Source organism: Crinia signifera, chromosome 9, assembly GCF_055691185.1.
Source record: "Crinia signifera chromosome 9, ASM5569118v1, whole genome shotgun sequence".
Classification (NCBI taxonomy): domain Eukaryota; kingdom Metazoa; phylum Chordata; class Amphibia; order Anura; family Myobatrachidae; genus Crinia; species Crinia signifera.
The window spans coordinates 38,905,285-38,929,301 of record NC_139225.1 but is presented as its reverse complement, the minus strand read 5'-3'; the positions used below and the strand labels follow the sequence as shown (position 1 = coordinate 38,929,301).

At 46.1% G+C, this 24,017-nt stretch overlaps 1 protein-coding gene across 2 annotated transcripts in view; it reads right to left on the bottom strand.

The window, feature by feature from the left end:
- The window catches only part of LOC146035444 (uncharacterized), an 87,886-nt gene extending 66,310 nt beyond the window's left edge, over window positions 1–21,576 (bottom strand). Inside the window, exons 1-3 of one of the 2 annotated variants that reach the window (XM_083158880.1) lie at window positions 21,211–21,576; window positions 19,665–19,717; window positions 15,457–17,765 (exon numbers count right to left, since the gene is read on the bottom strand). In XM_083158880.1, coding sequence (XP_083015006.1) covers window positions 15,457–17,765; window positions 19,665–19,710 — 2,355 coding nt within the window. In that variant the 5' untranslated portion in view covers window positions 19,711–19,717; window positions 21,211–21,576. The remainder of the gene's footprint in view (window positions 1–15,456; window positions 17,766–19,664; window positions 19,718–21,210) is intronic. The other variant, XM_083158881.1, reaches the window with a different exon arrangement.
- Window positions 21,577–24,017: the final 2,441 nt, after the last annotated feature.

The following is a 24,017-nucleotide window of genomic DNA, read 5'->3' as shown; positions in this document are numbered from 1 at the left end:
TTTCCCATTTTTTAAAGCGGCAATGATTTACACTGAAAACCCAGGTGCAGTTTGCCATGTTTTGATTGCCGCATTAAAAAAATGGAAAAACTATCCCAAAATCTTTCACTTTCTGATTCTCACACCCTATTACATTTGGCACACTATCTTTAAAAAAAACAACGTTATCAGTGAAAATTTATGGCGCACACCTAAGAGCAAGGAAAGATGTTACAAGTTATATCAACATCCCTAAAGAAATCCGCAGGGACGAAACACGTTGAATGATTTAAAAAAAAACTGGACCTCAACAAAGGTTCACCCCATACAGATGCACTTATTGTGTCCAATCTAGATGTATTATAAATTATGTTTTAAAGTATTTAGTACAATTTTATAATAACAATTGCTGCTTTATTGTCACTTGAGTAATTTATTGGTTGTCCCCTTTCAAAATGAGGTATTAACTTAAAAAAAAAAAAAAAAGCAAAAGCATTGAGGCGCTCCCCTTTCATAAAGGTTGTTATCTATTTTTCCTTTGATCTCAATGTTTTACAGGGGGTATTGGGTAGGGAAGAGGCCAGGGATTTCCATGGGTTGTACGGAGATTTCCTGGTGAGATGAGGCTTGTGGGGCATCATGCAAGATGTAGAGTCCTAGGACACCCTTTGGATCACTAATGCGGCAGGAGGCATTCATACAGCATACTTGCCTACTCTCCCGCACCTGGGCACCCCTCCTGCATTCTTCCCACTTCCTAGTGAAGTGGGAAGAATGGGGAATCCAGCCTGCAGTCAGTTGGAAGGGGGTGGGACCGAATTATATAATTATATGTAAATGTCATTTAGCCCCTGCCCTATACAAATTTTGACCAGCTATATTGACATGATTAGCCTGGCCTCCACCCCATATGACTTCCACGTGCATCTCCTCTCCGGCCATCTCCTGGAGAGAAACGCGTTAACGTAATTAACTGTCTATGCCATGCAGGATTTCCAAGGAAGCAGCAGTGATAACATCAACGCACCAGAATCAGGCCCTATGTACCTACGGTCATTCATTTGGTACCTTTCAAAAGCCCTTTGGCCATCGGCTATTAAAGATTTTAAAGACTCTATATGCCAAAGTCAGCATCTGAGCAAAGTTGTAATTTATACAGTAAAGGTACCCACACACATGGTAAGATGTATTAAACAATTTGCCCATTTCAGACCGATTGGAACAACCAATCCTCTAATAACTTACCATACAGTATGTGGGCATGATCACAATCATATGCAGGTGCTGGCACATCGTTCATCGAGCCTGCTGATCCCTTCAGCAAGCGGAAAGATGAACAACCAGACGTGCAGGATTTGGCCACATCGTTCCAGGTGTAAGCATGATGAATGATGTGGCCATGACCCGGCACCCCTCAGCGGCCTCTCCCACTCCCGTCCCATGGCTCTAGCCAATGGTTCGGCTTCTAGCAGCAGCATCTCCCACTCTTTATCTCACAGCTCTCTCTGCCAATCAGCAGCCTCCCATTCAGTTGAATGGGAGGTGTTTAATCTCCTGCCTGCACGCCACTACCGCAGCCTCTCTCTCCGGCTCCCTGCAGCGGCATCAACCTCCCCCCTACCCCTGCAAACGGGTCACCTTCTGATGGGTTACACAGATAGTGTGTTCAATCCAATATCAATCCTATTTCTCTCGAAATCCAGAACACCCCTCTTATCGCTTGCACAATCGCTCTGTGTGTGGGCATGATCAGGGGTGTTTTGGATTTCAAAGGAAATGGGATAGATATTGGACTGGACAAAATGGGTGAAATTTAATAGGATGAGAGATTCTAAAAGTAAGAGATTTGGTAAGAAATCTCAATTTTTTTGTGATTTCAAAGGAAAATAGGATTTTAATACCTACCGGTAAATCCTTTTCACTGAATTCAGATGGGGTACTGAGGTCTTATAACCTTGGGGATTAGAGGGTATCCGACAGGAGAATGGCACATAACATTTTCTTCAACCAGGGTGTGCTGGCTCCTCCCCTCTATATCCCCCTACTAGCCAGTTAAGAAACTGTGCCCGAAGGAAGGATAACGTATGTGAGGTAGGAACTAATCATTAAGATAACGTGGTGAGATTTGCACCAGTACACCACAACACACACAACAACTCTCTCAACTAGACGTAGTCAACCCCGTCATTGTGTTACTTAGAAACATAAATGTATTCTTATGGAGCAATTTTGTCACCAAAACTCAGCTGCTCCTAAACAGGTCAACGGACCTATAACTTATCAGAAAGCCAGAAATTGCAATTAGCAGAAGGGCAATAACAGGATAACAACCTGTGCAACAGAGCCCCGCACTGAATTCAGTGAAAAGGATTTACCGGTAGGTATTAAAATCCTATTTTCACCTTCATTCAGGATGGGGTACTGAGGTCTTATAACCTTGGGGAGGTCCCAAAGCTTCCAGAAAGGGCGGGAACGTGCGGAGCCTGTTGCAGCACCGCCTGCCCAAACTGGGTATCATCACTGGCAACAGTGTCAAACTTGTAAAATTTGACGAAGGTATGTTGACCAGACCAGGTGGCAGCTCTACATAGCTGCAATGCTGACACCCGGGATGCTCCTACGGCTCTAGTGGAGTGGGCTCTCACTGAAGCCGGCATAGTCAGATGTGCTGACACATATGCTTGCTGTATAGTAGAACGAATCCATCTAGCAATTGATTGCCTCGATGCTGGGCATCCCTTCTTTTGTGCGTCATACAACACAAAAAGACACTCCGTCTTACGGATCCTTGATGTTCGTCTCACGTAGATCTGCAGGATTCTAGCCACATCAAGTGACTCAGGAATATCCTTATGACCTGAGCAAGAAGGAACCACAATCGGCTGGTTCATATGGAACGCCGAGACCACTTTTGGCAGGAACTGCTGTCTTGTCCGAAGTTCCGCCCTGTCTTGATGGAAAATCAAGTAAGGGCTCTTACAAGAGAGAGCACCAAGCTCAGAAACTCTTCTGGCCGAGGCCAGAGCCAGTAGTGTCACCGTCTTCCAGGTGAGGTATTTTAAATCAATGGAGTCCACTGGTTCAAACCAGGCTGACTGCAGAAACTCCAGGATCACATCTAGGTCCCAGGGCGCCGTAGGCGCCACAAATGTAGGCTGTATCCTTAAGACTCCTTGTAGAAAAGTCTGGACTTCAGGGTAGACCGCCAACTTTTTCTGAAAAAAGACAGAAAGAGCCGATATTTGAACCTTTAGAGACCCCAGCCGGAGTCCCTTCTCAAGGCCCACCTGCAGGAAAAGCAGGAAACGGTCCAATTTGAAGTCTGCTGGTGGAAAACTCATGTGTTCGCACCAGGACACATATCTACGCCAGATCTTATGGTAGTGCGAGGCTGTCACTGCCTTCCTGGCCCGGGTCATGGTGTTTATGACCGAGGAATGAAATCCTTTCAGAGCTAAGATGTTCCGCTCAATCTCCAGGCCGTCAAACGAAGACGCCCTAAGTCCTGGTAGACGAAGGGGCCTTGTACCAGAAGGTCTCTTAGAGGCAGCCGCCACGGGTCTTCTATCAGCATGTTTTGCAGACCTGCGTACCATGCTCTCCTGGGCCAATCTGGTGCTATTAGGATTGCCCGCACCCGCTGATGTCTGATCCTCTGTAACACTCTCCCCAAGAGTGGGAGGGGCGGGAATATGTATACTAGGTCGTAAGCCCAGTCCGCTGTCAGAGCATCTGTTGCCTCTGCCTGAGGATCTCGTCCTTGAGCAATACCTTACCACCTTGTGGTTGGTCCTTGAGGCCATTAAGTCTATCTGTGGGAGCCCCCACAGATCTACAATGCTTCCGAACACCTGAGAATGCAGACTCCATTCCCCGGGGTGGAGGTCGTGACGACTCAGGAAGTCTGCCTCCCAGTTGTCCACCCCGGGTATGAAGATGGCAGATATTGCCACAGCATGTGTCTCTGCCCAGGTCAGAATCTTGAAAGCTTCTCTCATGCACGCTCTGCTCTTCGTGCCGCCTTGGCGGTTTATGTAAGCAACAGTCGTTGCGTTGTCTGACTGGACTTGTATCGCCTGATGCTCCAGGAGGGAGTGAGCCTCTAGAAGAGCATAGTGTACTGCCCTCAGCTCCAAGATGTTTATGTGGAGCTGAGTTTCCAAGTAGGACCACCTGCCCTGGAATCGCATTCCTTGTGCAACCGCCCCCCAGCCGTGGAGGCTGGCATCCGTGGTCAGCAAGATCCAGTTCTGGATCCCGAATATCCTCCCCGCCAGGAGATTTGGCGTATGTAGCCACCACTGTAGAGACTGCCTTGCCTTGACAGACAGGCGAATCAACCTGTGCATGTGGATGTGGGAGCCCGACCACTTGCTCAACAGGTCCCACTGGAAAGTTCGAGAGTGGAGCCTCCCGAACTGCAGAGCCTCGAAAGAGGCCACCATAGTTCCCATCAGTCTGATGCAGAGGTAGACCGAGACTCTTTCAGGGGCTAGCACCTCCCCCAACAGCTGTTGTATCACTGCAATTTTCTCCCTTGGAAGAAACACCCTTTTCTCCACCGTGTCCAAAATCATCCCCAAAAACTGAAGACGTTGGGACGGAATCAGTGAAGATTTTGGTATATTTAGGATCCATCCGTGTTGGGACAGGAGCTGCCTTGTTGTCTCTATGGCCCCCAGCAGCTTGGACACTGATACTGCCTTCAGCAACAAGTCGTCCAAGTATGGGATAATGTTTATCCCTTGAGTCCTTAGTAAGGACATCATCTCCGCCATCACCTTGGTGAAGACTCGTGGGGCCGTTGAAAGCCCAAACGGTAGGGCTTGGAACTGAAATTGTTCCTCCAGGATTGCAAATCTCAGGAAGGCTTGGTGTGGGGCCCACACCGGTATGTGGAGGTACGCGTCCTTCACATCGATGGACGCTAGATATTCCCCCTCCTCCAGCCCTGCAATCACTGCTCTCAGGGATTCCATTTGGAATTTAAACACCCTCAAGTAGGGGTTCAGGGACTTTAAGTTTAAGATGGGTCGAGCCGACCCGTCTGGTTTTGGAACCAGAAACAGGTTTGAAAAATAACCCTTGTTCCTTTCTGCAGCCGGCACTGGAATGATGACCTGTGCTAGGACCAGCTTTTGCACAGCTTGTCTGAGGATTCTGCGATCCTCTGCTGCTGCAGGGAGTCCCGACCTGAAAGCAAGGATTATACTTACGATAATGCCTTTTCTTCGGAATACTTCATGGCAGCCATTACATTGGGTTCATCCCTTTCTCTCTCTCAATTAGACAGGTAGTTTTTTCCCCTAGGACCAGACTCCTCCTCTTCCATAACCTATATAACTGAGCACCTCCCCTCTGACCATAGTCTTTTGAATGTCTCCGCCCATGTCATAGGGAAAAAACAGAAACAGGGAGGGCTAAAAAATATAGGCTGCCATGAAGTATTCCGAAGAAAAGGCATTATCGTAAGTATAATCCTTGCTTTCTCCTTCATACTTCATGGCAGCCATTACATTGGGATGTACCAAAGCAGTAGGGAGGGCATACAATACCTCAGACCAAGGCTTGCCTCAGGACTTCACCTCCAAACCGCACTTCCGCCACATCCAGAGCGTAGTGTTTAGAGAATGTGTGTAGAGATGACCATGTGGCTGCCTGACATATTTCTCTGGCTGACACATTTGCCTCTCTTGCCCATGATACCGCCACTGCCCGTGTGGAATGCGCCTTGATACCTTCAGGGACTGGACGCCCCACTTTCTTGTAGGAAAAAGCAATTACATCTTTGAGCCATCTCGAAATCGTTTGTTTTGCAGGCACGAATCCTTTCTTCGCCCCTTGCGGAATCACAAACAGATTTTCTGACTGTCTGAACGCTGCAGACCTGTCTAAATAAATTTTAATAGCTCTGACCACGTCCAACGTGTGTAACCTTTCTTCTCTCTTATCTGCCGGATTTGGATAAAAACATGGTAATATAATCTCCTGGCTCAAATGAAAAGATGATACAACTTTTGGCAGAAAGGAATGCTTAGTCTTTAGGACCACTTTGTCCGGAAAAATTTTCAAATATTGGTCTAGTATACTTAATGCTTGAAGCTCTCCGACTCTTCTAGCCGAGGTGATTGCTACCAGGAAGGCTACTTTCCACGTCATGAATTTGAGGTTCGCTCTATCCAATGGTTCGAATGGCGGTAACATGAGACCATTCAGGACCAAATTAAGATCCCATTGTGGAATCATAGACCGAATCTTCGGGCGAATCCTCTTGATAGCCTGAAAGAATCTCCTTATCAGACTATGATCCGCAAGCTTACGATCCAATAGCACACTTAATGCTGATGTCTGCACCTTTAGCGTGGACCCTGCCAATCCTTTGCTGAAACCATCACATAAGAATTGCAAGACCTGCGATATGTTTGCTTTAGGAAATTGAAACTTTCCTTCAGACCATTTGGCAAAGATCTTCCAGACCCTATAGTAAATCTCTGATGACACCTTTTTTCTTGCTTGGAGCAATATCTCAATTACTTCTGTTGACAAATGCTTCTCCCTCAATTGTTGCCTCTCAATTTCCACGCTGTCAATGACAATTTTTGAGGGTCTTGGCATTTGACTGGTCCCTGGGACAGCAGATCCAGTGACACTGGCAGAAACAGAGGCCCTGCTACTGCCATACTCTCCAGCATCGGAAACCAAGCCCTTCTGGGCCAAAAAGGCAGGACTATGATGACTTGACATTTCTCTGTCCTGATCTTCCAGAGTACCCTGTGCACAAGGGAGAAGGGTGGGAATATGTAGGCTAGGGCATAATCCCAGCTCTGTGACAAGGCATCGATCCCGCACGACCCCTTCGTCTGGAATCTTGAAAAGAACCGAGGGACCTTTTTGTTGACTGATGATGCCATGAGGTCTATTTCTGGCATGCCGAAGTATTCCACGATTAACTGGAAGACTGACTGTTTTAGTTCCCATTCGCCTGGAACTAATGTACTGCGACTCAAGTAGTCTGCCACCTGGTTTTCTTCTCCTGGAATATGCAGAGCCGAGATAGACTGAAGGTTTACCTCTGCCCAAGACATTATGTTTCTTACTTCCTCCAGCAGCACCTGGCTTCTTGTACCCCCCTGACGGTTGATATAAGAGACCGTAGTGATATTGTCTGAAAACACCCGAAGGTGTTTCCCTTTGATGTCTTCCACGAAGAATTTCATTGCTTGCCACACTGCCCTCAATTCTCTGTGATTTGAAGACCACTTCTTTTCTGGCAGTGACCACCTTCCTTGGCATGACTTGCCTAACCCGTGTGCTCCCCAACCGGAGGCGCTGGCATCCGTGGTTATCACTACGAACGTTGGGCTTTCTAGCGCTCTTTTTCTTTCCCTCAGCTGCTCGTGACTCCACCATACCAGAGATCTTCTTACTGTCTCTGGGATTTTTATTAACTGGTCTAATGACACGTGACTTTTGGAGAATCTTAGAAGGAACCATTGGAGTGGCCTCATCCTCCATCTTGCCCAAGGAATTACATCCACTGCTGAGGCCATCATCCCCAGTAAACTCATTGCGGACCTTAGGGATATGCGAGGTTCGCTGTTGACCCGTGAGATCAACTGCTGGATTTTTTCGCATCTTTTCTCTGAGAGGGATATTTGATAAGACACCGTGTCCACCAGGATGCCTAGAAATTGAATGCACTGGGAAGGAACGAGTCGACTCTTTTCGTAATTGATCATCCACCCATGATCTTGAAGAAATTTGATAGTGTGATCTCGTGCTACCATACATTCTTCTATGGAGCGTGCTGCTATCAATATGTCGTCCAGATACGCCCATACAGACACCTTTTGTCATCTTAACCTTTCTATTAGGACAACTAGCACCTTTGTGAAGACCCTGGGGTAATCGTGTATCTTAACTTAAGGTACACGATTACCCCCGATGGACCCGATTTCCATTGAAATCAGGTCCATTTTGCCGGCAAAGGCAAAATCGGGTCCATCGCGTCGGTCGGGTGCATTAACATGGCACGCGACGCGACCTACGCGATGGACCCAATTTTGCCATAGGGTTCAATGTTAAAATATTTTTAACATTGTAATCCGGGAAAAAATGGGAAATAGCCCAATATAGGCCATTTCTCATTGTATATGCCCCCCCCCCCATTGTGAACGTCAGCCCACGATTGACGCCAACCCGAAGTGTAGCGAGCCCGCGAGGGGCGGCGGTACGCGGCCTCCGACCTTCTTATACCCCTACTATCCACGTCGGCGTGGAGTTGAGAATATAAAGTGTGGCGAGCGCAGCGAGCCCGAAGCGTGGCGAGCCCCGCGAGGGGATGCGTATACCTGTGAAGTTATACGCGTCGCTACGCTCGCCACGCTTCGGGCTCGGTGGCTCGCTGCGCTCGCCACACTTTATATTCTCAACTCCACGCCGACGTGGATAGTAGGGGTATGAAAAGGTCGGAGGACGCGTACCGCCGCCCCTTGCGGTTTAGCTACGCTCGCCACGCTTCGGGTTGCCATCAATCGTGGGGTGCCCTTGAGGGGGTTAAAACTGGGGTCTGGGGAGAATTTTACATTGAATCCAATGTAAAATAGGGTCCCAGGGACCCTATTCACATTTCAATCAATGTAAAAATCGGGGCCATCGCGTTGGTCGCATCGCATGCGATTTGGTCGCATGCGATGCGATCGTCGCGATGCGACCGACCCGATCAAAATCGGTGTGGCTGTTCTAGGAAACAAGTACCCAATTTTCTTCTACACTTATCTACGAAAAGTTTTTAATTTTCGCTGTGGCAACGGACTATAATATTATTAAAAATGAAAAGTTACATTTTATATCTAGTTTCTCTAGTGTGCCACAAACAGACTACTTCTCTAGCTCTCTTTTTTCTTTCCCTGTGCTAAACTTTCACAGAAATATGGCAGGGAGCAGCATTTATGAATTATTTTTAAGTACACAATGCTATTCAATAGATTATCTGTGGAAACCCTTGGAAAGAGCAAATAGAAGGCCCCAAATAAGTAAAAATAAAAATCAGTGATCACTCAGGCACTGAACAATGAAAACTCAGGACATCCTCTTGATAATAAAATGTGGCTCATTACAGACAAATATTGATCACATAAAAAGGGCATTCTAAAAATTATTTCATGAAAATCACCAAAAACACTACAATGAATATGGTTTCTATTTCAGTTCAGTGATTTTCAGTAATGTGGGCACATGCGAGCCCGTAACATGTGGTTGTATTCATAAAAATGCCACGACTGTCTAAGGGTTGATGATGAGCCATTGTGGGGTCATCGACTCAGTGCTGCAGGGATGTGGCCTGGACAAGGCAGTTGTGTCCGGAGTGCTTGCAGAGCGGGTAACGGCGACTTTGCTACACAGCCAGGGGGCTACTCTTGGCATAATAGTGATGTTACGGCAAGTTCTTACACTCTTGCTTACAGCCCTCAGCTCCCCATACACTGGCACACTACCCGATTCATCCATTTTCCTCCCCTTTCCTTCTAACATGTAAGCTACTATGAGCAGGACCCTCCCTCCTTCAGTCTCATCACCTATGTTCTTCACCTCCTCCCCGTGCTCTCTGCCATGAACTCAACTCCTTTGTTTCATACATCTCTTTGTGGCTCAAGTCTGGAACCTATTAGTTGTGCTGGAGCCTGAGGGTACAGGTTTCAGCGGGTGCTGGACCTTCCCCCTTACATCTGTAGATAGGTTGATGTATGTCCCATGTACTGTCTCATTTTCTGAGCCTCTGGGGGTTATTTTGGTTCACACTTTCTGACAAATTCCTTCTTAGATAGGCAAAACCATGTGCACTGCAGGTGGGGCAGATGTTACTTGTGCAGAGAGAGAGTTAGATTTGGGCGGGGTTTTACTTCAAAGTGAGATCTATATTGCAGTGTAAAAATTAAGCAGCCATTATTTACCCTGCACAGAAACAAAAAACTCACCAAAATCTAATTCTCTCTGCACATTTTACATCTACCCCCCTGCAGTGCACATGGTTTTGTCCATCTAAGAAGGAATTTGTCAGAAAGAGTGAACAAAAATAACCCCCTCTGTCAGGTGCTGTGGGCCGCATGTTGTACTCTATAAAGTTATAATAAAAAATGTTGACTTAAACTAATAGGGTCCAATGTAATCGGTGTGAGAGTCAATAAGTGGGAGCGTTTTCCTTTTCCTTTTGGGAGCGTTTTCCTCTTCTTTTTTTGAGGCAGCAAACACATGGCAAAATCAACCTGGTTTTCCAGTGTAAATCCACTTTTTAAAAATACTTTTGAAAACACTTTCTGATTCGCTCACCCTATTACATTTGACCCATAGGGGGATATTCAATCCTCCTCCGCTATTTCCTCAGTTGGAAATAGCAGCGGGAGCCTATTCAATGATGTCTTCCCCTACAGCATTGAACAAGCTTCTCAGCAAAACAAGCTCGACTTTAGAAGCAGTCGGGCTTGTTTTGCTGTGAACGGACGGGATTTGCCGAGCTCCCAGCCGCAGCGTGACTATCCGCGGCCACACCCCCTTCTCGCAAATCGCAGGCGGGACATTTAATCCCACCTGCCGATTTCAAGTCGAGCCGGCCGAGAATGACACAGGGTCATGGCTGTCGGGCCAGCCTGACAGCCGTTACCCTAGATTGTTTTTTTTTGTATTTTTAATAAATGATAAACACCACACTCCCGAAATATTTCCACACATGAGTTCGGTTAAAATTAATAGATACAAAAGGTGCCAGGTAAACAAATAATTTGCCAGCCCTTGGTACTCTACCTCCACAACTGCCAAACCTCCCCCCCTGCCCCATGCCTTGAATCTCCTCGAGCCGGGCGTGGATCATTTGGTCGACTGTAATTTAGTCGACAGTAATTAGGTCGACACCACTAAATTGACATTAGTTTAGGTCGACAGGTCATTAGGTCTACACAAGCATTGGGTCGACATGGGCAAGGTCGACATGGGGTTTTTCACTGGGTTTTTTTTTATCCGAATGTCGACACAGTCGACATGGACACTGAAACGTAGCACCTTGGGCACGGTGCCTCACTACGCTTGGCACAGTATTTTAGTCTCCCTCCACACCCTAGTGCAGTGGTCGCCAACCCGTCGCTCGCGAGCTACCAGTAGCTCGCGGCAGCGATCGGGGTAGCTCGACCACTGTCACCGCCCGCCCCTCCATTATCTGCCGCCGTCCGCCCCTGCTTCAATTTTTCCCTGAGGGGAGGAGAGAGCATTGCGCTTCTCTCCTACCCTTCCCTGTGCGTCCCTGGTCCCTGTGACTGCGGCGTCCGCCAACCAGAGCTCGCAGGCCGGCAGCCAATCAGCAGCCGGCCCGCGAGCTTTGAATGGCAGACGGCGCAGTAACAAGGAAGTGAGGGGAAGGAGAAGGGAAGCAGCATGCCGACACAGGAGGACACCGCCGGACAGAGACAGTGCCAGCAGCACCACAGGGGGCACCGGATGGCCGAATAGTTCTCTCCCCAGCGGCAGCAGCAACAATGGTAAGTGTGCTGCTGGGGAACACATGACACTGTGGGGGCATACTTGGAACTGTGGGGCATATTTATTGGCACTGTGGGGGCATACTTATTGGCACTGTGGGGGCATACTTATTGGCACTGTGGGGGCATACTTATTGGCACTGTGGGGGCATACTTATTGGCACTGTGGGGGCATACTTATTGGCACTGTGGGGGCATACTTATTGGCACTGTGGGGGCTTATTTATTGGCACTGTGGGGGCATACTTGTTGGCACTGTGGGGGCATACTTGTTGGCACTGTGGGGGCATACTTGTTGGCACTGTGGGGGCATACTTGTTGGCACTGTGGGGGCATACTTGTTGGCACTGTGGGGGCATACTTGTTGGCACTGTGGGGGCATACTTATTGGCACTGTGGGGGCATACTTGCTGGCACTGTCGGGGCATACTTGCTGGCACTGTTGGGGCATACTTGCTGGCACTGTGGGGGCATACTTGCTGGCACTGTGGGGGCATAACCGGCACTGTGGGGGCATTGTTGGCACCATGGGGTCATACCTGGCAATGTGAGGGTATTCCTGTTTCTGGCACTGTGGGGGCATACCTGGCACCGTGGGAGCATATGTATATCTGGCACTGCACTATTGGGGGCATATGTGTATCACACCCCCATTTTCCATGGCCGCACCCCATGTGGCTACAGCTCTTAGAGAGCTGACTATGCCCCCATAGCGGAAATAATGGGGGCACGCGCAGATGTCTCTTCTCCTCTGCCTCCAGTGTTGGGAGGTACGTTTTGGGGCATTGCAGTGTGTGGCATAATGTGTCAGGGGCATTACAGTTTGTGGCATTATGTGTAAAGGGCATTTTTTGGGATATTATGCAGATTTTAATTTTTTTTTACTTTAGTAGCTCTTCGGGCGGTTTATTTGGTCGCGAGTAGCTCCCGACCCAAAAAAGGTTGGAGACCACTGCCCTAGTGGATGGTAGGGCATGAAATACTGCCTATCGGCACGTCAGCTCAAAAGACTGAAAAAACCCACTTCGACTTTTTGACTACCGACCTTATGCTTGTGTCGACATACACCCATGTCACCCTAAACCCATGTCGGCCTAATGACCGTTTCCATTTGAGCCTTTTGTCTATTGCAATCTCACAGTCTCACACTCTCTGTTAAGACCCCCAATACACCCCTGAGGGGAGAAGTCATAGAAACATAGAATTTGACGGCAGATCAGAACCATTTGGCCCATCTAGTCTGCCCCTTTTTTATCCTTCAGGTAATCTCAACCCTTTTTGATCCTTATGTCTTTGTAAGGATATTCATATGCCTAGCCCAAGCATGTTTAAATTGTCGCATCTGATCCCCCTTGAGCCACTGGGGAAGGTACATCACATGCGGTCCGGCTGCATGTGATGTATCGCATGCGATCACCGAGGTGGTCCGATTCAGAAGTCGGACGTGCAGACCAAACGCCGATTCTGGTCCGATGTGCACGGGGCCGCGCATCGGATGTCGCACACATGCTATTTGGGACGATTTCACTCAATTTCTCGTCTCGATGAGCCGGAATTGGGTGAAAACCGGCCCCAAATTGCAAAGTGTACAGGGGCCATTAGACCTACTCGATTGAGACGCCCCTTACTAAGGCCACCAATAACGTCCTTACTGCTGAAGCTAAAGGCTTATCTTCACTCACCTCATGGCAGCATCAAGCACCCTCTTATCTTCTGCTAATCCTGCACTCCATCAGCCTCTGCCACACTGCTCTCTAACTTGTCCACAACTCCTTCATGGTGGCAACACTTGTAACGGGTATGGGTCATTGGCTCGACCCTATTTCAATCGACATGTATTAGAGTTGACCTCTGAAGGACGACAGGGCTTAGGTCGACACATAGAATAGGTCAACATGACTAAGGTCAATAGGGTTTAAAGGTTGACACAATCATTAGGTTGACAGCCCAAAGGTCGACAAAAGTTTTTCGTGGTTTTTTTTGTCCCGAATGTCGGCATAGTCGACATGGACATTCTATTCTCCCGCCACACCATTGTGGATGGTAGGGCATGGAATAGCGCATGTCAGTACAAAACACATAGGATACATGAGAGCCCATTAATGGTATATACATTGTGAGAAAAGTTACAATGGGTGGGAAGGGGGAGGACGCATGGGAACCCCCAGCGTTTTAAGGGAGTGCCCACATAAACATGACAGGGATGGGGAACCTTTGGCCGTCTAGCTGTTAATGAACTATACATCCCAGCATACCCTGTAACAATTTTAGCATGGCCAAATGGCAAAACTGTTGCAGGGCATGCTGGGATGTGTAGCTCAACAACAGCTGGAGGGCCGAAGGTTCCCCATCCCTGGTTTATGAGAACACATCTACATATATGGGAGATCTTTTTAATTTTCCTTAGAAACGGATCAATTCATTCCAAGCAGTTTCTCAGATAGACCGATGTTATTATATATGTTGCAGAATGTGATCTGGCTTAAAGCAATATAATGACGATGCTGTTCAGAATTACATTATGGCAGAGTTCCCCAAACTGTCACTACAGTCCAGGTTTTATTGATATTCATGCTGGAGTCAAGAGGGTTAAATCTGATTGACTGAGCTACAAATTAAGTCACCTGTGTTCAAGCATGAATATCTTTAAAACCTGGGGTAAGACATGGGGTAAAATTAACTAAAGACTTTAAACCCTATGCGATTTGGGCCCGATTTCGGCGAATCGGGCCAATAAATTGGGTGAAATCGGCCCAAATCACATGTGTATGACATATGATCCGATCTGATGAGTGGTCCCGTGCGCATCGGACCAAAGGTCAGACATGCTGCACGTCTGACTGCCTCCTGGTGGCTGGGAAGGGGATCTCATGCGATACATCACATGCAAAAGGACTGCATGAAGGTCCTGGGTGGCTCAAGGGGTTGGGATCATTTGGTCTACAGCAGGCATGTCCAACGTTGGCACTCCAGATGTTTTGAAACTACACATCCCAGCATGCTTTAACACAGTTTTGCTATTAGAGAATGCTAAAACTATTGCAAAGCATGCTGGGATGTGTAGTTTCAAAACATCTGGAGGGCCAACGTTGGACATGCCTGGTCTACAGCATGATGGTCGACAGTCATTAGGTCAACACCCTTAGGTCGACATGGTTCTAGGGCAAAAGGTCATTAGTTCGACAGCGTCTATGTCGACATTGGGTTTTTCAGGGTTTTTTTCCCCGAATGTCGACATTTGACATGGGCAGAGTTTAAAGTGCACCGCATGCCCTCGCATTGCTCGCTATGCTTCAGGCGCAATACCTCGCTACGCTCGGCATACTATTTTATTCTCCTCCCACCACGCCCTAGTGGATGGTAGGGCATGAAATACCACCTGTCAGCACGTCGGCCCAAAAATCAATCAAAAACCCCATGTCGACCTTTTGACTACCGAATGAATGACCTGTCGAACTAATGACCTGTCGAACTAATGACCCGTCGAACTAATGACATGTCGACCTTTTCCCATGTCGACCTAATGGTGTCTACCTAATGACTGTCGACCATCATGCTGTAGACCAAATGACCGCATCCCGGCTCATGGGGGATTAGATATATGGGAGTTCTATTGAAGGGAGTTCTATTGAAGATGGGATGTTGTCCATAGCAGCAGGTGGCACCAACAGACTTAAATACAGTGAAGAGCACCATTGAGGATGCCTACCTTCTTTAGTAAAAACTTGTGAATGAAATATTCAGTAATTACCTGTACAACATGACTCTGCAGTGAATTTTGTGCAATTCATTGTACAGTAAGTGATACATATACTAAAAACTTTTTCAATTCTAGATACTAGAATACCAACATTCTAATGCATCACCAGATATGGCCAGCTTGCTTTAGAAGGCACATGACATTGAACACAGTTTATTGCAGCTACAGTACACTCATAATGTATCTAACCTGTAGCTCTTTGGTGAGATCGGTGAGGCTAACCTCTTCACTCCCCACTGCTGTGGCTACCTCAGTCTGCAGCTCAGTAGAATGATTTCCAGTTAGAACATCACCATCATCACTTGGACAATGGTTGCTAGTGTTCCGACAACCATCGATCAAAGTTTCCAAATAGGGTTCAATGTTATCATCCAGTTTCAGGTCTCCATCAGAAGTGAGCAAACCTGATGTGTTTTCAGTTTCCACAGACTCTATCAAAGAAGTGTCAGACCCAGTAAAGGAATCTTCTTTACTTCTATTTAGTGTTGTTCCTGTGTGTGTAGAGCGGGTTACAGCACCAGATAGTCTATTCTCATGTACATTGGAGGCTACTGAGTCAACACGTGGGCATGTATAGGACTGGCCTTGTATTCCCATGCTAACAGAGTCTACTGGGTCACCAAGTGCTACAGATGGATCAGTTCCTCCTCTCCCTGAATCAGAACTAATGAAATCTGTCCTGATTGCAATATCATGGGCATTTCCCACTGCGATGCATTCTGAAGCCAAGTCCGATCCGAGGCCTCCATCTGTTGTAGAGCATGCTGGTTGCCTCTGTGGACCATTTGGATTCCTCATTTCTGCTAGGTGTGTATTGGTTTCTGTATTTTTAGTGCCTTCACGATTCGATGCACCTGCCTTCTGTTGGCTTCTGTTTTCTGCAGACAATTCTGGGCTTGCGGTACGGAGAATAGTAGCTATCTCCTGCGAATCGATCTTACTACTTTTACTCAATAAATCATGTTGCAGAGACTCCATTAGACACATTTCCATAGCACAGACATTACTGCTGTCATCGGAATCTATATCTGAAGGGGTTTCGCTGCCTTCATCTACGGCATGTTCCAGTTCTGGCTCTTCCAGGACCATATCCAATACCGGAGGAATATTCCGCAACAGTTTGAACGATTCCGCCCGTGACTTCTCTTTGTTAATGTGCACGTCTACCAACTCTTCCTCTCCTTCTTCCTTAATATCAACAAGTTGCTGTTTACGTAGATGCATCTCAAGCAGGTGTAGGACATCAGGGTCTAATTTATCGGACACATATTGATGTCTTTCTTTCCGGTGATCAATACGTTCTCTTGAGCTGCCGTAATGAAGGGAACTATCCATGTTGTCTTCTTCGCCGCTTTCTTCTTTTTCAGAAAGATTCTCCTCATGTGAACCGGTATCTATTTCATATTGCGGCCCTGATCTTCCACCCTTTAGGGGTTGGTGCTCCATGTTCTTGCTTGTTCTAGTACCGTTGGGTTTTGGTAAACCCGCGTGCTTGGGCTGGAAATCGAGTGTGCGAGATTTAATGGCTTTTTCAGTTTCACAAGTCGTGCTGTTTACCAATAAATCGAGGCGCCCTACACCAGCTTCTGTTTCCTTCGTACCAGTGTTAACATTACTTTTACTATGTTGCAAGTGCTTGCCAGACTTTTTCTCATCAGAATTATTTCCAGGATGAGCGGTTTTGTTGCATCCGGCGTAATATAAATTACTACATGCATCTGCAACTAAATCCTGGGGTCTTATCGGTGCACCAACATTCGGCCCCAGAGCTTTGTTTGACAAGGTCAACTCACTGTTATGCTCGACAAAGTTCTCTGAACGATAGATAGCTTCATATTTAGAATTCCTTAATTTCGGGAAATCTTTTACTACAGGCTTTTCATATAAGCTAAACTCAGCCAGGGAGGACTCCTTTTGATCCTCCGGATTTCGCGGAATACTCAACAAATCCCTTTTACTGGGGTCATGCCACTCTTTGCGGACTGATGTCTCCATGTTGAGCTCTTCATTGTCCATCTCATCTTGAGATATTGAGCCATTACCTTCTATGTCCCCGGTGATCCTTTTAATGACATGATTTTCTAAAACCGTTTTTATTTGTCCATTGTGCAGTTCTCCCCGAGCTTGTTTTCGCTTTCTATCTGAACAGTCACGTACTGCATTAAAGGTCTCTTTACAGTCCATATCTTCAGATGACATAAAAGATACTTGCGTATGATTGTCTGCCAATGATAGTTGATCGCTGATTGCTGCAGCATCCCTTGAGGTTACAAGTCTTTGGATTGTGAGAGACACTTGCTCAGGTGCACCTTTGTTGTTGTTAATAAGGTCTTCGGACTCCAAGTTCTCCTCCAGTTTTAATTGGCCGCTTGCTGCAGCCTTCCCCACGAATGACGGAGGAGACAGATCAGGCCCATTTAAATGATCTAATAAAAGGCCTTTGGAATCTAGGTCTTCTTCTAGACCTATGGAATCTCCATTCATAGACTGATTATTATCTAAAATATAGGAAAAGAAGAAATAAGACTACAAAGTGGAGGAAAGTTGAAAAATCAGTAGACATTTGGTAACGTGCATAAGAAAAATACTAAACAATAACTCACCCTCAAGATGGAAAAAAAACAAAAAAACTTATATGTCCTCATATGTTCGCAAATTTTAGTACCATGCCCCTCATTTAGGGCCTTATTTTGGTTCATTCTTTCTGACAAAATCCTTCTTCGATGGGCAAAACCATGTGCGCTGCAGGTGGGGCAGATGTAACATGTGCAGAGAGAATTAGATTTGGGTGGGGTTTTACTTCAAAGTGAGATCTATATTGCAGTGTAAAAATAAAGCAGTCAGTATTTTCCCTGCACAGAAACAAAATTACTCACCCAAATCTAATTCTCTCTGCACATGTTACATCTGCCCCCCCTGCAGTGCACGTGGTTTTGTCCATCTAAGAAGGATTTTGTCAGAAAGAATGAACCAAAATAAGGCCCTTAATCTGATGTGGCCGAATTTGGCCCTGTTCCGATGTTTGGGCCTCTGTGCATGCGCATTGTATATTATGTGCAGGTCCCCTTTGTGAACGGCTCCATAGTGCATAGCGGCTGAGCCATTTTCAAGAATGGGGGCGGACGGCGGCGAGACTGGTGTCACCCATGGGAACACCCAGTGTTTTATAAGCATCCCATGAAAATGCTGGGCCTTCCCTTGGGTATGCAGGCGGGCAGATGCCTGCTAGGAGTTGGCAGCTGACATCACAGGACGTCAGCCGCCCGTCCTGGTGGCCGCAAACTCAAAGCGCTGTGGTCACCTGCACTAAAAGTGCTTGCGATTGGCTGTTTTAAAATTCTAGACTGACGCCAACTGGTATTTTCTGCGTTGCTCAGATGGTATATTATGTTTTTGTGGGGGTTTTTTTTCACCATACACAAGACAGGAAGTTGATCCGGCATTTGTGCAAATATAATGAATGGTTACGAACATAGGGGTAAGTAAGCAAATATATGCCCAGTATAAACCGTGTGCATATGCTACCAATACTGGGGCACAGCAGTAGCCAGCACTCCCTCCACCCTACAGCTATAAGAGTTTGACCTAAGCAGCAGAACAACAGCATTGAAAAGTGTTAGTAAAGAAATGAGAATATATATATATATATATATATATATATATATATATATATATATATATATATATATATATATATATATTCCCATATAGCAATTCAGGGTGGTCCCTCCTTTATGTCCTCCCCCTCCCCAATTTCCCTTCTTAACCCTTTGAGTGCCAACATTGCTGTAAAAGATGTGCAAAATATAAGTTAAAAATGCCAGCGTCGCTCACCGCGAGGCTCAGTTTTGGGCACAATGTTTAACTAATCTTCAATTAATTGACTTTACATCATTTGGGGCAGCACGGACGGTGTAATGGTTAGCATTACTGCCTCACAGCGCTGAGGTCATGGGTTCGGTCCCCACCATGGCTCTAACTGTGCGGAGTTTGTATATTCTCCCCGTGCTTGTGTGAGTTTACTCTTGGTGCTCTGGTTTCCTCCCACAATCCAAAAATACACTGGTAGGTTAACTGGCTCCCAACAATATTAACCCTAGAATGCCTTTGTGTGCGTGTACATGTGGTAGGGAATATAAATTGTATGCTGCACTGCAAAATATGTGTGCACTATATAAGAAACGGTTAATAAATAAATTAATTTGCCGGCAACAACTTAAGTGATTCATATTCCTCGCCTATAGCCTTGGCATCTTTAGCGGATATTTTGCATATCTCACAACGTTGGCTCTCAAAGGTTTAATATGTGCATGAACCATAACACATATGCTCCAACAAGACTCGGATGTATAATCAAAATTTCTCAACAGCCCCTAATAGGCATTAGGAGGAATTACCTTCAGAATAGGATTCATCATAGGAAGCAACAGATGCATCCTCCATATCTGCCCTATAAAAAAGGTACATTTTCCTTAAAACATGTAATGACAGCCTACTACATTCACTACATTCACCCTACTACATTCCACCCTGAGGCAGGAATGAAAGCACAGCATTTTAACTGTTAGAAATGTTTTACAAGACAACTGTTTTTTTTTCTGTTTAGCCCGTAATTAGGTTCTGTGACGAGTTCCCACTAATATCTTGCTGTGCCCGCATAACGATGTGCCCAGGGGTTCGGAATGTTCCCACAGCTCAACAGGATGAGTGCCTGGAATCTACAAAGCTTCATATGCCGGTAGGACTGCAGTAAACCAAGCATTTTGGGAAAATGGAATAAGGTTTTGCAAAATATAGAAATAAAAATATATTTGCATGCGAAATGGAGGAACTGTAAAGGGAGTATAAAAATCAGGACTAAGGAAAAAAAAATATATATATACACACGCATCCTTAGCAATGTTAAATTAGGGCTTTAAATTTACAACAGTAAACATAATGTTGCTTTATTTTATCTCCACTTTTGCACTACAGTATAGAAGATAAATAGCACGGATGGTGTGATGGTTAGCATTACTGCCTCACAGCACTTAGGTCATGGGTTCGATTCCCACCATGGCTCTTTCTGTGCGGAGTTTGTATATTCTCCCCGTACTTGCGTGGGTTTCCTCCGGGTACTCCGGTTTCCTCCCACAATCCAAATATATACCGGTAGGTTAATTGGCTTCCAACAAATTAACCCTAGAATGTCTGTCTGTATGTGTGCGTGGACATGTGGTAGGGAATATAGATTGTAAGCTCCACTGGGGCAGGGACTGATGTGAATGTTAGAATATTCTCTGTAAAGCGCTGCGGAATATGTATGCGCTATATAAGAAACTGGTAATAAATAAATTATGTTTCAAAATAGAAATAAACACAGAAGAAAACGGTAGCAACACTGATATTCTGGAACTTGTTGTGCTCATCCACATCTATCCGACATCCCGTCTGGGTGGATGTCTGTGACAGCTGTCACTGGGAGGGCGGAGTGAGAGATTATAGCCTCCAGTCCCCATATTGTCCCGTGCTGGGGTAATAACTGTAATGGTCAGGGCCATCCAGGAGGCTGTGTTACAGGTACCCCCTCAGACAGGACACCCCCCTGGACAGGGACGGATAGGAACAAGCACTACAAGAACAGCAGTGCTTACTGCAAGTAGCTTCAAATTAAATATTCATCAATGCAATTTCATTTACAGGCAAAATTGATCAATTTCAACAAACCATTCAGTAAAATCAAACATGCCAGTAATACTTTGCTACAGTATAAAAATGTAAATAACCAACATAAAAAAGGGAAAACATAAGCCATCATCTAAATAGGATAAACACAAAAGAACCAGATTAGTGATCTCTAATCTTTAAAAAAAAAAATACCCCACTTCTATTTTCTAAGCCTGGGATTTCATGTAATGCACTGCACTTAACAGATCACAAGCAAAATGACGGTCTGCAAATTACCTGGTAATACAACCCTATTTTGGTCTGGATGCTGCTGCAAATCATAGGCAGTAAAGTTTGAATGTTATGGTGCAGACAGGAAGTGTGCATCACTGAGACGTAGAGGGGAGATCTCAATGCTGAATGGGGTGGCCGGTTTATTGTATTGTGCTATCAGCCAGCAGATGGGACATTTAATCTGCATTTTTAGTCTCTGGATGTAAATGTTGTTGCATTGCATGTGTGTAATTGGATTTTGTGGTGGTGAGGATGTGAAATGTCAGCGGTCATTAAGCAGTGATTTGTCCTGTACACCCGTTCACAAAGCCTTTGTTTCTGTAGCTAGTTACATTTCCTTCCTGGCAGCAAAGGCTCAGCCCAGCTGCTGCTCCCCACACTGGACACGTGACTGCACCCAGCCTCCACAGCCCAGAAGTGACCTCACTCTCCTCCTTCCCATTATGATGCATCCCCCCTCCCTAGTCCCAGCTACATCATGATGATCTGGGCAACACTAGTCTGTAGAGCACTCTGCAATATTCAGCCATTAAGCTGGCCATACATAAGAATGATTCTAGGCCAGTACACACGATTTTGACGGGTCATGCAATCGATTGTGTGCACATCGTGAGGTATTTCGATGCAATGTGCGGTCCCGCGGGGTCGAGAGGTCGCTCGTATAATGTATGGTCAGCTTTAGCAATTATAAAAAACAAAACATATAATTAGTATTCACTATGCAATGTAATAGGGGAGGGCGCAACACTGGGACTGATTAAGACCGGTTAGCAACGCTGGAGATTTTGTAGATGGACAAAACCATGCTGCACTGCAGGTGGGGCAGATGTAACATGTGCAGCGTGTTAGATTTCAGGAAGTTATTTTGTTTCTGTGCAGGGTAAATACTGGCTGCTTTATTCGTACACTGCAATTTAGATTTCAGTTTGAACACACCCCACCCGAATCTAAAGCTGGCCATACATTAGAACGATTCTAAGCCTGAATGCACGATTTTGACGGATCGTGCGATCGATTGTATGCACTTCGTGAGGTATATCAGTACGATGATGATGCAGGTGAAGTGGTCGCTCCGCAGATCATATGTGCTGCACTGCATCGCATGCAGGTCTTCCAATGTATGGCCAGATTAACTCTCTGCACAGGTTACATCTGCCCCACCTGCAGTGCAGCATGGTTTTGTTCAGCTGCAAAAAAAAAAAAGCATCCTTGCCGAGAAGTCAGAATCAGGCCCTTTGTGCGTTCCGGTGTGCCGGATGTCACTAAATCCATTAGTACGGGTCACCGGACAATGTTGACATTTTAGCTGTCAACATTGAATGTGTCACATTTTAAGTTAACCATGTCGACATGGTACTGATCTTTTGACTGTCACCGTCGACAACATGACGGCATACCAAAGCGCTAATGCTGGTTACATTGTAGGATTTAGAAAAACATTTCACTAACGGCTTTACTAAAATGATGTAACTACTTAAACCTTATTAACTTGTCTTAGCTTTCTGTAAATTAGAAATGCTAAAGCCTAATGAGACGTAATCCTTTAACGAGCCATAATGATAGTTGCCTTAATAACTTTACAATTAATGGAACTTGATGGATAGGATTTAAAACACACATTTTGAATGACTGCTGCACTTTTATCTTAGTCATCTCCATTACAGAGATAGGTGTGGTCCTCTGAAGGTAATGACATAAATCAGAAATACTACATCATTATGTTGTACATCTAGGCGAGCAGACTGTAGTGCAGGGTTATTCGCCAAGTGTCTGCCTCTGATTGAACCATCTCCCATCCTTTCCTAATCAGAGTGCATTGGGACCAAGGAGTCTATATTCTAAGCTTTGGAGAGAGATACAGTGCAGAGAAACACAGTACCAACCAATGGCCTGATTCTGGTTCATTTGCATAGCACATTTGGTTTGCTAACAGACAAAACCATGTGCACTGCAGGTGGGGCAGAAGATTGCAGGTTACCGAGTCCCAGAGTGCCCGCGGTCAGTGGAGACTGCGATGTGACCTGATGTCAGCCGCCGTCCCCGGCACACTTTGTCCCACCCACATATGCATGGGAATACCCAGCTTTTTCATGGGGACGCCTGTGAAAACATTGGGCGTTCCCATGTCCCAGCCCCACCACTGCCCCCCTCCCTGCTGTGAATAGCCCAGCGACAGTGTAAATCGCTAAGCCTGTTCAGTCGGGGTTTGCGCAAATCCTGACCATGGGGACAGGGGCGATTTTCAATTCACTGCGAGTGAACCAGCGAATGTGCTTTGCGAGTGAACCAGAATTAGGCCCCAACAGTGAGTCCTTGGCTACACACTAGGGATGGCTATAAGTGAAGTCGCCATCGTTGGCGATACTGCTACCAGTCATCGATAGTAACAAAGTATGTGATGGACAACCATCGATAGTTTTAGCTATATATGGTCAACCATTTTCTTTGACTGACTGGCCCATCGGTCAATAAGTATGTGGGGGTGGGGCCTCAGGGTTGTCGGGGGGGGGGGGGGGGCAGAGTTATTCTCCCTGCCCCAGCACCTTGAAAAATAAAAAAAACAGAAACATAGTTTCTGCTGTGCCATCGATGGCCAAACTATTTGATATCTGCCATAAACTATTGATGATTTGAAATCATCGATGGTCATCCCTACGGCACACACTAAAAAAAAACTTTCGATGGTGAGCGGCCTGTGAATGGATTTGCAGCTAATCACCGAACCAGCTAATTTTCCCAGCCTTGCTAAGGGGTGGGATTTCACTCTGGTTGGGTGGTATATGTCTGATTGCAGGGCTCTGCAAATCAGC